Source organism: Nansenia antarctica (assembly GCF_963989245.1).
Source record: "Nansenia antarctica genome assembly, chromosome: 19".
Lineage (NCBI taxonomy): Eukaryota > Metazoa > Chordata > Actinopteri > Argentiniformes > Microstomatidae > Nansenia > Nansenia antarctica.
Window position 1 is genome coordinate 7,264,634 of NC_137692.1, and position 15,820 is coordinate 7,280,453.

A 15,820-nucleotide genomic window follows, 5' to 3' on the forward strand; every position below is an offset into this window, starting at 1 on the left:
CAAGACTCCTGCCTCTAGCAATCCTTTCATCTGTGGCTCAATCCCATCAATTGCTTCTTGCTTCAATTGGTATTGGTTCTTCCATGAGGGTTCGGCACCTGGTCTGAGTTCAACTTTCAACGGACGGGCTGACTTCACAAATCCAATGTCTGTGCTGTCCTTTGCCCACAGGTATTCTGGCACTTGTTGCATCATTTCCTCCTTGAGGTCTCTGTCTGCTTGTACAGGGAGTGTTAGGCTATTCATCAGTTTCACAGTGTGTGGGTGTCCCATTCCTTGAGCAGAGATCATCAGCTTGCTGAACTGTCCATCAATGCTTCTCCAGATAGCAGGGTTTTCTTTTGTTGTTGCAAAGTTGGCTTTCTCTGAGTCTGCCATCATTGCCCCTAAATGCTTCTGGCTGTAATGCTCAGCGACCATCAGTGTCACATGTGGAATGCTACTCTCAATGCTATGCTCCTGATGCAAATAACTATCTCTGTTTATCTTCATAGCTGCACCCTGAGGACCCAGGATTATGCACTAAGCTGTACCTGGTCTGGTTGATGCTTTAGCCACTCATCTGGGTTTTCTGAAGTATTGGAGTGTACAATGTAGTGGATCTGTAGGTCGGCTGGCCCAAGGCATGTTCGCCAAGATGTAGTTTTCCCACATTCTTGCTGGTTCCATGAGGTCTGGACTAAGCTCTCCTAGACAGTACACTATGGATGTGTCGGTGTCTGCCATGACAGACAGTAGGCGATATTCCGAAGGCACTGTCACCTGACAGCTGTCAGTGCATTACACTGTGCAGTTCAGTTGACATAGGGCGTCTCTTCCAAGAACCCCAATGGGTGTGTGTTTTGACACAAGAACAGGCAGAGTAGCTCTCTGTCCCTTGTACTCGAGGTCTACAGGTTCGGTGGTCAGTATCAGCTGTTTTATTCCCCTCAAATCCGATTGTCCTTACATATTTTCCTGACATAGGAAGGTGCATGGCGTCTTCAGGCTTCATACAGGTATAGGCAGCTCCGCTATCCACCATTAATTCTAATGGACGGTTGTTGACATTAAGATGGTAGCTTTGTCTTCAGGCCTGTGCATCACCAGCTGGCACCCCCCTCTCTGATCTTCTGGGCACCCCTATAGCCCCCCTGCCGGGCCCCCATAGGGGTTTACCGGTCCTGGAGCAGGTGTAGGAGGCCAATAACCTCCTCCTTGTCTCCCCTCTGCACCCCCATGGGCCCTTCTATAACAGTTACGAGCAAGATGTCCATTCAGGCCGCATTGTAAGCAAGGCCCTTCTTCACAGGCCCTGTCCATCCTTGGGGTTGTCCCAGGCCAGGCTGTGTATACGGCTGGTAAGGAACCGTTTGTACTACTGGTGGCCCCTGTGGGTATGGCAGGTAAGGAGCAGGTTGCACCCCTAGGGAACAGTCTGCACCGCAGGTGGTCCCTGTTGCTGTGGCGGAGGTGGGGCTTCGGGCAGGGCTACGGCCTGCATCTTCTCTTTGCTTTTCCTCCCTTCTGTCAGCTGCACCTGGCTCAGCTTTCTGAGCGTCTCTTCATTTTGTGCTTTCAGAGCTTGTGCTTTCTTGCGGTGTAATTCCACTTGATGTGCCACATTGCCTGTGTACACAGCCTTGGTCATGTGTCGTAATCCCACTACTTCCTCTAGCTTGACGGCGGTAGGCAGCCCTTGTTGTATCTTCTCTCTTATAATGGACTGCTCCAGTGGGTTGTCGTCCGGATCCTTTCCTGTGACATTCCTCCACTGTAGGTGCACACGGGCCACAAATTCTCTTGGGTTTTCGGTTTCCCCTAGTGGCTCCACGATGATACTGTCCGGGTGTACGTGAGTGGGGTAAGTCTCTCTCAATGCCCTCCACAGACGGCCTCTGTTTGCTGCAAAGAACTCTGGATCATAAATTGCTGTGCCAGCATATTTCTGGAGTCCTGCCTTCATCAGTATCTCCTGCATCGCAGCCACACCTATAGTAGAAGCTAAGAGCCTTTTCAGGTCTCCCATCGCATGAGGGCCTCATCCACCTTCGACATCCATGGATGGCCCCCTACCTCCAGCAAGGGTAGTTTCTCCCTGACCTCAGACATGTCAGAGTGGGTCCATGGTCGGTACTCCAACTTGTTACTGCTACATGAGTAAATCTTGAGTAACATTGCTGGCTGGGAAAATATTAAATAATGTATATTAATATTAATGATACATATTACTTTAATGTCTTTGCAAGCTGATAAACAGATAAACAGCACATATAGAGTAATGCAGGATTTGTTGCATAACGAAAGTATGCAAACCAAATCAAATAAGTGGTTTTAAATACCGATAATGATGACAAACAAAGATCTATCCCCTCAGACCCCTCCAACCGTTATCAGAAAGGTGTGCTATCACCGTTCCCACTGGACAGGCAACAACAATCTCTCCAAATTAACAGGGTCAAATGAAAAGAGTTTGACAACAAAAAGAGGGTTATGTTTATTCTTAAACTTGTTTTCCTATTGTTTTGCACTGAGACACTTTTTCAAGAGCCAATAAGAGCCAAGTACTTCACCCTAGGAGCAGATATGGGACCACATGTTAAAGATTAATACAGGGTGAATTATTATGCTTCCTCAGGTAAAGGTGGTATGATCACCAGGATGTTAAAGTAGGACAATGCCCTGGTTACTGATAGTGGAAAAACAACATAGAGGGCAAAACTCACATACGCATGTGTTTTGTATGAATGGGACAGACTGAAGAAGGACTGCCTGTGATTGGTCCACACCGACACCTGAGGAGTCACCCGGTGACTCCGGGTCAAGGTCCATGGGCCCTTCATGCTGTTTGTTTAAAAAAGACAGCTGAAAGTTCCATACATTGGGAAACTGGAAATGCAAATAGACATACATTTTACATACACTCATACAGACACACAGTCAAAACAGAAATACAAACACTGCTGTCTGCAAACTCAGACTGTTGATAGAATACTAAAGGAAAAGGTTATTAAAACAAACTTCTAACATAACATTGTTGACAGATAACTTACAAAGTTAGAAAGAAAAAAAAACTTCATTCCATCTGTGATACCTATAAAGTCTTTATTTGGTGGAAATGGAATACAAAATGGGTTGTTGACAGCTGGAGCACAAGGACAGGCAAACCATGGAAAACCTATGGTGATAAGAACAGTAGCTATCAATCTAGACAAATAAAGAAGGCTATAAATACCAAGGTCATTACTTGCAATGAGAGGCAGTATATGTATCTCCAAAATGAAAAGGCAACGTTATTACTCAGTGATTAGACACTGCAAGTTAAGGCAACTGAACTGGAAGATAGATAGAGAGAAAATCCATGGCACTTTTTTGAGCAAACTGGAAGGGGTTTTGAAAGGGAATTGGCTTTCTACATCAGATATATTAATTCAATTGGTATATAGCCTGCTATGGAGGTATGAGACTGCACTCTGGCTCTGAAGAGCACTAAGTGGCTTTTCTGAGCATCTCTGGAATGCTAGAGGACAATGGGGCGGGGAACCGTGTCCCCCCCTAGGGCTGCAGAGCTTGGCCATTACAGTGGTTTATTTGTGTGGAGGATACCCTCTGTATCACTGAATCCCACTCCTCTTTCATTTTATGATGGCACAGTGATATAGCAGATGAACAGCTCAGAGAGAGCCCATGTGCCATGGGTTATGCTTGTTATGCTGAAGAGATTGAGGAGGGGGAGGGGGAGGGGGGGGGAGAGGGGGAGGGGGAGGGGGAGGGAGAGGGGGAGGGGGAGGGGGAGGGGGAGGGGGAGGGAGATGAGAATAATGTCAACACAAGGACATGTTCAGCAGTCACTCTCCAGTCATTATGTATATACAGTAATACTCACACTGCATCCAGATTTGAACAGTGGGCAGGAAAATAACTTGTTTAAAGAGAGAAATTGGGAAAGACAGTCATTTTCATCAGGGACAAGACTATTGTTTCAAATGGTTGAGTGAAAACTCAGAAATGAGGGTGGAACAGTTTTAAAATCTTAATCTGGTATCTGCGATGAAGTATTTGGATGTCTCACTTCATGAATTCATTCAGGATGAGAAAACAATTGTCAAATGCTAGTTTGATAGATCAATTTTCTGTCTGCTCAAACAGTTTTCCCTTTTAATATGTTGCTATCTCTCCCAGTCTAACAGCATAATCTATGGCGTACTTGATCTGGTATTCATTTGAAGTGTCGTAACATCCCTCTTTATCTTCTGATGAGGGAGAGACCTCCTTGACGCGAGCACGATGCAGAGCAGAGCCAGTTGCTAGGAGCTATTTGCTGTTATGTCATTTTCATGCAGGGTATTAACGTACAACTCTTGATTTTAGTATTCACGTTAATGTAAATATTCTCTCCCTCTCTCTCTCTGCAGGAGGCTCTTATCCTTCAACACAGGATTCCCAGAATTACAGAGAAAAATACCTATTCATTTGGGAGAACAAAATGTGTTTAATTGAATGTACCCTCATTCACAGTGATTGGGGAGACAGGAATGTCATTTTGGGGGTACTGTGATGATGCAGCAAGGTTCACCTTGTAGAAGTCCCTCTGCCTACACTTCTCTCTTTCACCTCATTTCCCCTCTCTAAAACTGTACAGCACTGGCCTTTTATCTGTGTTAACCACATTGCCTGCTGTATCTAGCTCCACACATTAGGATGAAGTAACTCTGAGAGATGGAATTGTCTGCATGTCTACACTGCACAGCAATATGTCTGATTGTCTGTTCTATGCCACAACAGCATGTGTGTGTACACAATCTTTACTATTAAGCTCAAACATAGCTTTTAGTGCCCTCCAGGAGAGAGGAAATGGGAGTAGAAGAAAAATAAACATTTCATTTCATGAAATACTGGAATCCTTCCTTTGACACAGGCCTCTTTATCCTGTAAGACATGCTGTATTAGAAACCTACGCTGCAACCACTATAACTCCAGGCAGTTAGGCATGAGAGAAGGGACAAATACTAACTTTTAAAACCTCAAGTAGACTTTCACGCTTGATATAAATATATATATATATATATATATGTTATAAAGCTGTATGAAATTGAAAGGTGCTACGGTGAAATACAACTCTAACATTTTCATTTCAGTTTCAATTTCATCAGCACAGACTCGATGTTCATGAAAACGAAACTGAATCTGAAGTTGACTATTTCTTGCAATAAGACTTTACATAGACCTAGTCCTATAGACCCAATGTTGACTACACCTTCCATAGAATTGAATAAATCCCATAAAAATTGCTTTTGAAACTACCGTAGGCCTACGCTAATACAGCAAAACATACTATAGATGTTTAATGGTAATGAACATCACTGAGATTCCAATATGATGGAAACATTTCCATACACAGTGAAAGTCTCCTTTAGTTGGAATGTCTATCACTGAGCCCTCCACAGTAAGTCACACTCTTGTCAAAAAACAAAGAAATGAATTCAGTGGCTGTTTCGGAGCTTTGAAGCTGAAATTTGGATAGCAACCAGAACCCAATCCCCTCAACACACCCTAAGTGCAAACCAGCATCATGATGAACTCCTTTCTACTCTACCTAAACCACAAAAAAACTAAATATTGCCTTGAGACATTTGCAGCGGAAACAGTTACTTGAAAAAATATATTTTTATTTAACTTAATTGAAAATAAATCCTATGTGATTAATGTGTTTATGCTTTTTTGTCTGCCAAATATGCTTTGAGTTACAAAGCCGCATTTTTGTTGCCAATTTGCATGAAAAAGATGATTCGCACATAATATTACTTTCAACAAAGTACTGACAGCTACTATTGAGTAAACATTGTTCCATTTTCTGGAACATTTCTTGAATCCACTTTTGATTTATGTTAATCTCCTGGCTGAATAACTCAATTTCATCCAATACATTCTCTTCAGCATCTCAAATGTACTTTGTATGAAACGATCTTGATAATCACTACATAAACATGTACATATTGAGTTTTGAGGAAATCTATATTCATTGTATGATTTGTTACAAAATAATATCAAAGAAATGTTTGTGTGTGTGTGTGTGTGTGTGTGTGTGTGTGTGTGTGTGTGTGTGTGTGTGTGTGTGTGTGTATGCCTGTGGTGGTTTCTGATCCCTCAGATCAATAGTCACTAGTCAGCACTGTGGTGACATATGCAGTATTTACAGCATATTTGGTGTACAAGCATCACGTCAGGAAAATGTCTGCAAAACATATTTCTCTGTTGTTGTCAGTCCCTGAAAGTGTGTCATCTGGGCATTGACAACCTCTGTTGATGTTATCTCCACAGTCTTTATTGGACTCCGGAGGTCGTGCTGGCCCTACACTTATGTCATTCACCTCATAGCTGACAGACAGGTCAGCTGATCTGCATTGGCGTTTGGAGTTTATGCCCCTGATTGACCCCATTTCCCCTTGCCTGTATGGAAGATGACACTATTCATGACTTAGGTTGAGCAGGTGATGTTGAGGCTGATTGGTACTCTGAAAGACTATTTCATATGGCTATATTATTGAGACATGGCTAAGTACCCACTGTTTTTGATTGTCAGCCTAGGCCTAATAATAATGCTAATGAATACTCCAGGGGAACCCTGGTGGGTCCAAAGGCAAATGGAACGCGGAAATTAGAAGTATTTTAACAATAACAACAAGTTGGGTTACCTTCCATTTCCACCACCTACTACATATTCTATCCTATGGGCAATCAGTGATTCAAACAACAATACTCCATCAAATCTGAGGTTTACTGCATGTGCAATGCAAATTAACTGGAGCTGAGTTGGCAAATGCACTGGAGGAGCCGACCCTTAGTGTAATTGACAAATGTGCATCTCAACGAGTTTTGCATAAGTTTGCTAACTATGTCGATTGACTGTTTGTTTGCTCGCTTTGTTTGCATTTAGTCAGAGTGGTGTACGTAGGCAAGCTCACTCCACCTTTCCATGCAGACAGGCTGCATCGTGTGATGTCCTGAGCGTCATATCGCCCGCCTGGCTCCCATTGGCCGAGGCGACTCACCCGACACAGCTGTGATTGTGTCTGCAGAGGAAAGAGAGAGACAGACAGAGAGAAAGAGAGAGACAGAGACAGAGAGAGAGACAGCTTGTCTCTGGGATGAGGTCTGCACTCAGGAAGGAAATAGCAGCCTTTTCTGCGACGATGTGACCTAACAACGTGATAACAGTCGGAGTGAGATGAGAGCAGATTCATTATTTCTGGAGGTGCTAATAAACAGGATCGACCCTCACTGGATCAGACAGTAAAGACGTCTGGAGATCAAGGTAACAGATCGACTCCTTCTGCTTTACTGTTGTCACTTTTACAATAAGATGTGTAGGCTATATCAGTTTGATGAAAATAATAATAATAATAATAATAATAATAATAATAATAAAACATTCCAACTACAGGCATCACTGTAGGTATGGAGTCCTGCTGCAACATTGTTCCCAGAGTTCCTTCAGATGTTAAAGGCTACAGGGAACAGATGTGTTAAGTGATCTTCCTTTATTCTTTATTGCAGCTCTAACGTGCCAAATGCCCAGACTGGAGGAACACTGTTGGAGTTGCTCCTGTGAATCTGAGAATCTGTCTGCTGCGAACTGGCTCGCATCGAAGACTGAAGAGATGATGTCCATTATAACCTCGGTGCTCAGCCATGCCCTAGGGTCCCTGCACACTGTGCGGACAGCCAACCTGCTCCGCCGGGGTCTGGTGCTGTTCACCGTGGGGGTGGTCCTGGCCCTGGTGCTCAACCTTCTGCAGGTCCAGAGAGATGTGACGCTGTTCCCAGAGGAGGTGATGGACACGCTGTTCTCCTCGGCCTGGTGGATCCCTCCCTGCTGCGGCACGGCGGCCGGTGAGTCCACTCTCTCACTTACATGTGATTATCATAGTCATAACCTAAGTCAGTGGTTCTCAACCTTTTTTGGGCCAGCGCCCCCCTGTCCATTATCCAGTCCTCTTACCGCCCCCCCATCAAAACAAGTAGGCTTATTTTCTGCCCTAAATATTAATGTTGACTAATATTCTGTGTTATATCATTTAAAAAGCATGTCACTGAATGCCAAATAATAGATTTGATTTAACTGGGCAGTTGGAATATCATTAGTTTACCAGAGAGCAGAAAAGCCATGTGAATGTGAATAGAAATGCTGTTTATGAGTGTTAAACAAACTCAGACAACATCAGAGAATACAAACAGACTGCGAACAAACAGTAGGCTGCAGAACTGTACATTACAACTAACATTGTTAGTTTGTTTAAGTGTGCTGGTGTTGCATTTCTCCAAATTGCTGTTTTATGATGGGTTAGGTTTTTATGATTTGACGTCGTAAGTGAATCATTCAGTATGAATGAGTGAACCAGCCAGCCACACGGCTAGACTACTACTTATGTGTACACAGGAATGTCAGGGAGTGGGGAGTGTGTCACAGTGCTTTCTCCTCCTGTACAGTGTCAGATCAGTACATTAGAAGAGGAAACAGTTTTATTATGATTATTATTATTATTGTTATTGTTATTGTTATTGTTGTCATCTATTATGCCAGTGTTCTCGCAGGCCATGTCGTGGTGGATCATGTTTTGTCTGGGAAAGTACAGCAGTGTTTCTGTGGCTCTTCAATAGGCTTCCCTAGAAACAGCCATGGACATGAGGGGGCATTAGGGGTGTGTGCTCTTCTCTCATTGGCTGCTTTCATATTAGGGGTGTGCTCTTCTCTCATTGGCTGCTTTCATAACGGGTGAGCTGTGGAGGCGGCACGTGATTGGCTGCTGTCTCGAACATGCCACTACCGAGAAAGAGAAACAAGGAAGTCATGTGCAGAAATACATCATTCTCCCTCAGCCCCTCCCCCATAACAGTCTAGTCTGGGTAACAGTCAAGTTACCACTGAACCTGTGTTGTATAACCACAGACATATAACAACACACTGTTTTTACAGCAGTGACATTGTATTAACATGTTGTTACACAGTAATACTGGTATGGTATCCGTTATGTCTCAGTTCTAATGTGTGTGTCTGAATATGTACACGAACTGTCCAATTTATGTGTAGGACTACAGAAAAAGATAATCATTACATTTTGCCAAAGTGGACTAAGAAAACATGATGTTAATAGAAGCACACCGTTGTCAAGCCCAGAGAATGTTATAGTTTGAGCTTTAGTAGGCAATGTATTCAATGATGAACTCATCTTAATGTTCTTTTTGCAGCTGTTGTGGGTCTGTTGTACCCCTGCATCGACAGCCATCTAGGAGAGCCCCACAAGTTCAAGAGGGAGTGGGCTAGTGTCATGAGATGCATCGCAGTGTTCGTTGGCATCAACCACGCCAGTGCTGTATCCTTTTCAAAACGATGTGGTCATGGTAATCGCTGATCTAACGGGTTCTTCTCACACATATGTGACAGGGTTTGATGGAAAAGTCTGCATGTCTGGCAACGTCATTTTTATTTTCAGATTATGAAAGGGTCGATTCTAAGATTTCAAATGATGATGTGTCATACACAGTTGAAGAAGTCATGCATATTTGAATGTTGATACCCCCCAAATCACTGAGCCAGGAAATCCGGCCTCAGAGTATTCACAAGTACAGTACTCTGTGTACTGTACTTGTTGAAGTCATCCTGTACTGTAAGAAGTAGGCTAGTGAAATCACTTCAATCCACAGTATTATTCTACAGCAAATCTACAAATCAATGAATTAATCACTATTTTTGATTCCACACAACATTACCGTTCATTACAAAAGCATTTACTTTTTCTATAATCTATTATATCTCTAACATAGATAGCTTATCTAGCTAGCAAGCTAACACTTGTTTGGCTATCGTAGTAAACACACACACACAATAATTTGTGTACATTCGTATACAACAAACAAAACCACTTATAAGTCAGCTAAGAAAAACAAACAGTCTTCTGCCAAAGCTAGCTAACAAGCTAACACCTGTGTGGCTAGTACACTAGTTAATAAGCTAACAGCCTAGTAAACATGCACTTACACACAGGGAGTAAATAACGCATGTAACTCACTACATAGTTAACAAGCAAACACGTTTGACTACTATGGCATGTAACTCACTCTTGGTTTGTCGGCAACAAACATAGAAACTTGTTTGGTTAGCCTAGTGAACATACACACAGCTTAGTAGCATGTAACTCACTTACCCAAATATATATACACCTATTGATTTTGAATAGGTTATTTACAGTTATATATTCTACCACAATTTCTGGCATATTTTGGATTTTACAAAGCTATTGGAACAGTGATTAAAATAAAATAATCTATCTGCACTAATAGTTAACTGTGTTCAAACTAATTATAAAGTGTTTACAGACCCGAACTCAAACATAGACTTTAATGTTAAGTTTTAACAGACTTACTTTGCATATGTAAGTGCAATGGTAATGTTTTGAAGTACAATGTACTTTCACTTTTCCCTTAACTGCTCCATATAACAGAAACTAGACTTTGCCAATAATGTCCAACTGTCCCTCACTCTGGCTGCCCTCTCTCTGGGGCTGTGGTGGACGTTTGACCGGTCGAGGAGTGGCTTTGGCCTGGGCATCACCACGGCCTTCCTAGCCACTGTCATCACACAGCTGCTGGTCTACAACGGTGTCTATCAGTAAGTCTTGTCAAACACGTCTTCTTCTCTGTGTCACTCCAAATATTTAACCAGACAAACTGTCGACAGTGGCATGGACAGCATCTGTTTGGCAGTGTCTCATCATTACTTGTATTATTGTTTGGGGTAGGGCCAGTGAACAATTTGTGTTATTTAGGAGAAACAAACCCCCATTTGTGAATTAAGTAAGTATATTCTCAGGAAATGGTCCCTCCCAACTTATTCCATCAAAGAGAATTTGAGAATTTGATAAGACATGGAAATGAATGCAGTTATTTTGGGAGGGATTCAGAATCTCACATGTTTGCATGCCCAATTATTTGCCCTCCTACCTGTGTCAGTGGAACCTGTTCAAAAACACACTGCAGAGAAGTGACACACTGTTGCCGTTTCAAAAGGCTTTCACAGCTTGTGTTGACTGAAGGAGAATGACAGTGCAAGGCAGATTAATTTATTTTTCACTATGAAAATGTAATGTTTCCTCCGCCTCAGAGATCTGGCTTTGAAACTGTGTTTAAGTTGCCATGCCATGGAGTTGTATTGATGTGTGCCTTATTTAGAAGTAGATTTGACTATTGGGGAGGGCATTCTAATTGAACCTGACTCTTCTCTTGCAGGTACACATCCCCAGATTTCCTGTATGTGCGCTCCTGGCTGCCTTGCATATTCTTCTCAGGAGGAGTCACTGTGGGAAATATAGGACGCCAGCTAGCCATGGTAAGACCTGCCTGGAGTCTTTCTATTGCATGTTTGCTCTGTGAATTTCTGCTGGTGTAAATAGTTATTTACATGTCTGGTTTTAAATGGAAAATAAACATGAACTCAGTATTCATATCAGGATGACAAGTTGCATCTTCAAAGATATATATGTTAGTTGAATACATTTCAATCCCTTTATCTATCTTTTTTGTCTCAACAAATGCTCAATGATAGTCTCAATGATAGTCCAGAATTTGTAAAGTTCAAAATACATCAAAAGCAAACTCTTGTTTTCATTTCATTCAACATGTGAATATGAGGTGTAAATTCAGAGGTCTTTCCTCATTTTCTCTAAGTTCTTCAGAACCACATCAGTTATTCAGTTTGACTGAATGTAACTATGGAAGCAGATTAAGTTGTTTTTCACCAGAGTGGGCACTGAGTAGACCGAGTGAGTCACTGCTAAATTTACCAGACAGTCACTCACATTGCTATTGTTGTTGTTGTTGTTTGTGATATGGCTTGGATTATTGGAACGAGCACAAATGCCGTGCTTATGCACTCTGGGCTTCAATTTGGTTCTGCTTAAGACTGCGCAACACTAAAATCATGTGCAAAGACTGTTTTGGTGTCACCGCAAAGTGCATCTGCCCTGAACAACACAAACTTAGCACCATAGGTGGGGCAGTAAATGGCGGTGTCTGTGGACTTGTCATGGGGATTTGGCAAATTCAAACCCCTATGACGTTCCACTGCAATAACTACCAATAGGTGAAAATAGACACTTGATCATAATGGCAGTTGATGCCTGTCAGGGATGATCCTTTATACTACCAGTACCTCTATCCTCTATACATATGATCCCTTATACTACCAGTACATCCTCTATACATACTGTATGTGGAAGTAGGCCTAGTGGATGTTCTCACATTACTAAATTCTGTAAGATATATTCACTAAAACATTGAATGACCATATTGCATACATTAGATCACCTCCACTCTCCTTGCCAATTACTGGGGTTAGGGTACCCTAACCCTAACCCAATTACACTACAGGGGTAGTAGTGCCCTAATGGAGAGTGTGGACTGGTGCTCAGAAGGTCATGAGTTCAAATCCCACCTGAGAACACCACCACTAGTGTGCCCTTGAGTAAAGCCTGGTACACACTTAAAGATAATCTGTCCGATTTTGGCCCAACTTCCCTTCTTCCAACCAAGGACAGCAAATGCCTGATTATCGGATGGCTCTAAAGATTATCCTACAAGATTATCCTGTGGTGTGAGGTGTGTTAAGAGTCCATTTCTCCCGATAATCTGCTCAAAAAATGGTCAGGCCGGTGATCGTAAATATTAAACACATGTTCAATATTTCCGATCAAAAATCCTCTTGTGTGTGGGCGACTCCCGAGTCCGATTGTGACGTGGAATGGAATGTAGCCAATCAAGAAGCGAGCTGACTGACGTGTCTACTTCTTCAAATTCCACTTATTCAGTCCATGGTAACATTGAGAGTGGAAAATAATATAATCTAGCATACAAAAGGACTATGTGGAGCCACCCCTACACTGCATGATCACCCCTGCTGATCATTGGAACCATGCGTATAGCTGTCTCGAACAGGTTCAAACACTGCTGATCATTGGAACCATGCGTATAGCTGTCTCCAACAGGTTCAAACATTGCACTACACAATGATCCCACTATTGGACATAAATAAATGCTTGTAGGAAACCACACTAAAAGGGCAGGTAATTATGGTTATGACTGGTGGTTGCGAGAGATAAAAGAGAATTGCCTGTTTATTAAGTTGACGCAAATTATAAAAGAAAACATGACAAAAATCACAATAGGTTCTCAATTAGGTGCAGGTTGAATTTGGCATTCTACTGTAGGCTTGTTGAGTGCTTAGATTAGGAGAACTATAGGGAGATGTTTGCTGTTCGTTGCTTTTGACTGAGATGTTTCCCTCTCTTCCATCAGGGTGGTGTAGAGAAACACCACTTAGACTGAAAGGATGACCGACGCCAAGGAGCAAAGAGGACAGCCAATATGGAGAACCTGCCTGCAGAAGGAAACCAGGCTGATGTCATGGGAGAGACTTTTTAGTGAAAAGGAAAAAAAAAGCTGTACAGTTTTGACTACTTTTATGGTAGTTTACAACAACAAAAAACTGGCCAGAACGTATTGACCTAATGTGCCATGACTTCTGCACCTCCTTGTGGCCAAAATACCCTTCCCCTCCCACCTCTGTTGTGCTCTGTATGGCATTAGTTCTTCCCTCACACTTCATGGTGGGACAGTATTTGCCCTTCCAGTTCTTTAAAGTGAAACGTAAACTGGTTTCAGTTTAAACAGAGTAAGAGTGAGCTACAGTATCAGCCTTTTGCGGGTGTGTGCGTGCAAGAGTGTGTGTGCGTGCAGGTCTTAACAGAAACGATGAGGAAAGGGGTGGTGCTACAATGTTAGCTTTTTTTGTTTTGCCTGGGTACAAAATGATCATAAAAGGGAAACGATTCAGAGCTGGGCAAAAATGTCTTCCACACTCAGACAGAGCACCGATAAGATGTATTGTATGTTCCCAATTGTAATGAACCAAAAATAAGTATTTATCTATGACATATAAACATTATTAATGCCAACATCTGTGACCCCAAACCAAATATACATGCGATCATGAATGATGTGACCATGTTTTTAAAGAATGTACCATGATGATACAGTGAGTCAGTATGTCAGTGGTGGCAGTGAAATCACAATACATTTTTAGCACCTCAATATGACCAGGTGTTAAAGTTCACCTTCTGGCTGACATGGTGGATGGCTTGTAAACCCCCTGAATATGATACTGACTGATTTCCCATTTTGAATGGATTTCCAGACTAGTGATGAAAGTTTGGGAACATACATGAATGGAAGGAGAGGACAGGACATTTTTACTTCGGTCTCAAAGATTTGCAATCTGTGATTGCCTTTGTATTATAGAGTTGAGTGCTTTTGTCACTATACCAGTTTTATTATTTGTACATAAATAATTATATATTGCTTACGTGTATAATCTCCACCCTATATAATCAGACAGGTATTACCATACTTGACCTACATAGTTAGTAGGTTGGGGGTCTAGAGGAATAAAGTGCAATCAGATACCTGAGCCGACTATTCTTTCTTATTTATTATTTCTGACAATGGTTGACTCCTTGGAATCATATGCAGTGTGGGTAAATACAATGAGCAATAACATCAGTGTTTTTGTGAACAACAAAAGTGTCAGAGATTATTTGCCTTCTTAGACTGTATACCAATGACTATTATCACAGGAAAGAAGACAAAAAACATTGTGTCAAACTGTTTGTAAAATCTCATGTAGTTGCATTAGTAAATGTAAATGCAGTCACCCTTTGCACCGTGTTGTTCTAAACCACTTTGTACTAACAGCGTACATATTGTATTAACATGTTGTTACAAAGTAATTAGGTAATTGCCTTGTAATTGAGTTATGCGGTTATTACAAAAGGGGAGATAGACTGTTCATATTTCGACATGTAATTCCCAAAATGGCTATATTCATTATTAGCAAGCAATAACCAGATGACTATGTAACAACGTTGAAATACAGTGTTGTTATTCGAGTAATAACATTGTTACTACACAGGTATAGAGCAACTTAATGTAAAGTGTCACTGGATATACAGATTTGTAATAGACCTTTTTGTGATGAGGATCACAGAGGGCTTGGTACGCTTGGTTCTGTTTGAATCTCTGCACACATTCAGGTGTGCTAGAAGACGTGGAAGCTTTATTGGGGTGGTGGACCACCTATTTCAATGTATAGAGTGAGAGTGTGTGCGTGTGTCTGATATTTCAGTTGTATATCATTTCTACTACCTTGAATCCAAGTGAAATAAATAAATAACTCATAGGGATGTGTGTGTACTTTGTTCTTATGCAGATCAGGTGTGATTGTGTGCAGTTGTTGATTGAATATGATTTGTAAGATTTCATAGAAATGTGTTACATTTCTACAATACAAGACATTATGATGTAAATAGATTGCTTATTTTTTATGCCTTGGAAAATACAAGCGATAGAGGTAGATTTACCACAGACTTAAGTGACCCCCATGCTGTTGCCCTTCAATCTTTACATGCAAAGATGATGCTTGTAATACGAGTGTAATAAGAGTACGGTAATAGAGTCTTCCTTCTAACAATATCTCTGGATATCAAACTGCAGTTATGATCAAACCCAAATGTACCCCCCATAAAATGTGAATAACTAGAGTGTAGGACAACAGAAATAATTGCCACCTAATTACTTGTCAAGATGGCCTCCGTAAAACAATGGCTTCATAAGTGATGGCCATCAGTGGTGCTACCAGCTCTATTGGACTTCGCAGGGCTTGTTGTTGTTGTGTCTACGGCAAGGGGAAGCTGAATGGATGAGGACACTCTTTTGTCTGGGGCCCCTGTCA

At 41.8% G+C, this 15,820-nt stretch overlaps 1 protein-coding gene across 1 annotated transcript; it reads left to right on the plus strand.

Moving 5' to 3' along the window:
* The first annotated feature begins 7,096 nt into the window (after nucleotides 1–7,096).
* insig1 (insulin induced gene 1) lies at nucleotides 7,097–15,250 on the plus strand. The gene is made up of 6 exons (XM_080549275.1): nucleotides 7,097–7,294; nucleotides 7,537–7,872; nucleotides 9,229–9,353; nucleotides 10,482–10,648; nucleotides 11,266–11,365; nucleotides 13,330–15,250. The coding sequence occupies exons 2-6, from the start codon at nucleotides 7,551–7,553 to the stop codon at nucleotides 13,357–13,359; spliced, it is 744 nt and encodes a 247-aa protein (XP_080405401.1). The 5' UTR covers nucleotides 7,097–7,294; nucleotides 7,537–7,550; the 3' UTR covers nucleotides 13,360–15,250.
* Nucleotides 15,251–15,820: the final 570 nt, after the last annotated feature.

Bases quoted from the DNA above. Each gene is read 5' to 3' on its own strand.
- insig1 (XM_080549275.1), top strand. From the start codon at position 7,551: ATGCCCAGACTGGAGGAACACTGTTGGAGTTGCTCCTGTGAATCTGAG. The intron at 10,649-11,265 runs GTAAGTCTTGTC...CTTCTCTTGCAG, and splicing joins GTCTACAACGGTGTCTATCA to GTACACATCCCCAGATTTCC. The intron at 11,366-13,329 runs GTAAGACCTGCC...CTCTTCCATCAG, and splicing joins TAGGACGCCAGCTAGCCATG to GGTGGTGTAGAGAAACACCA.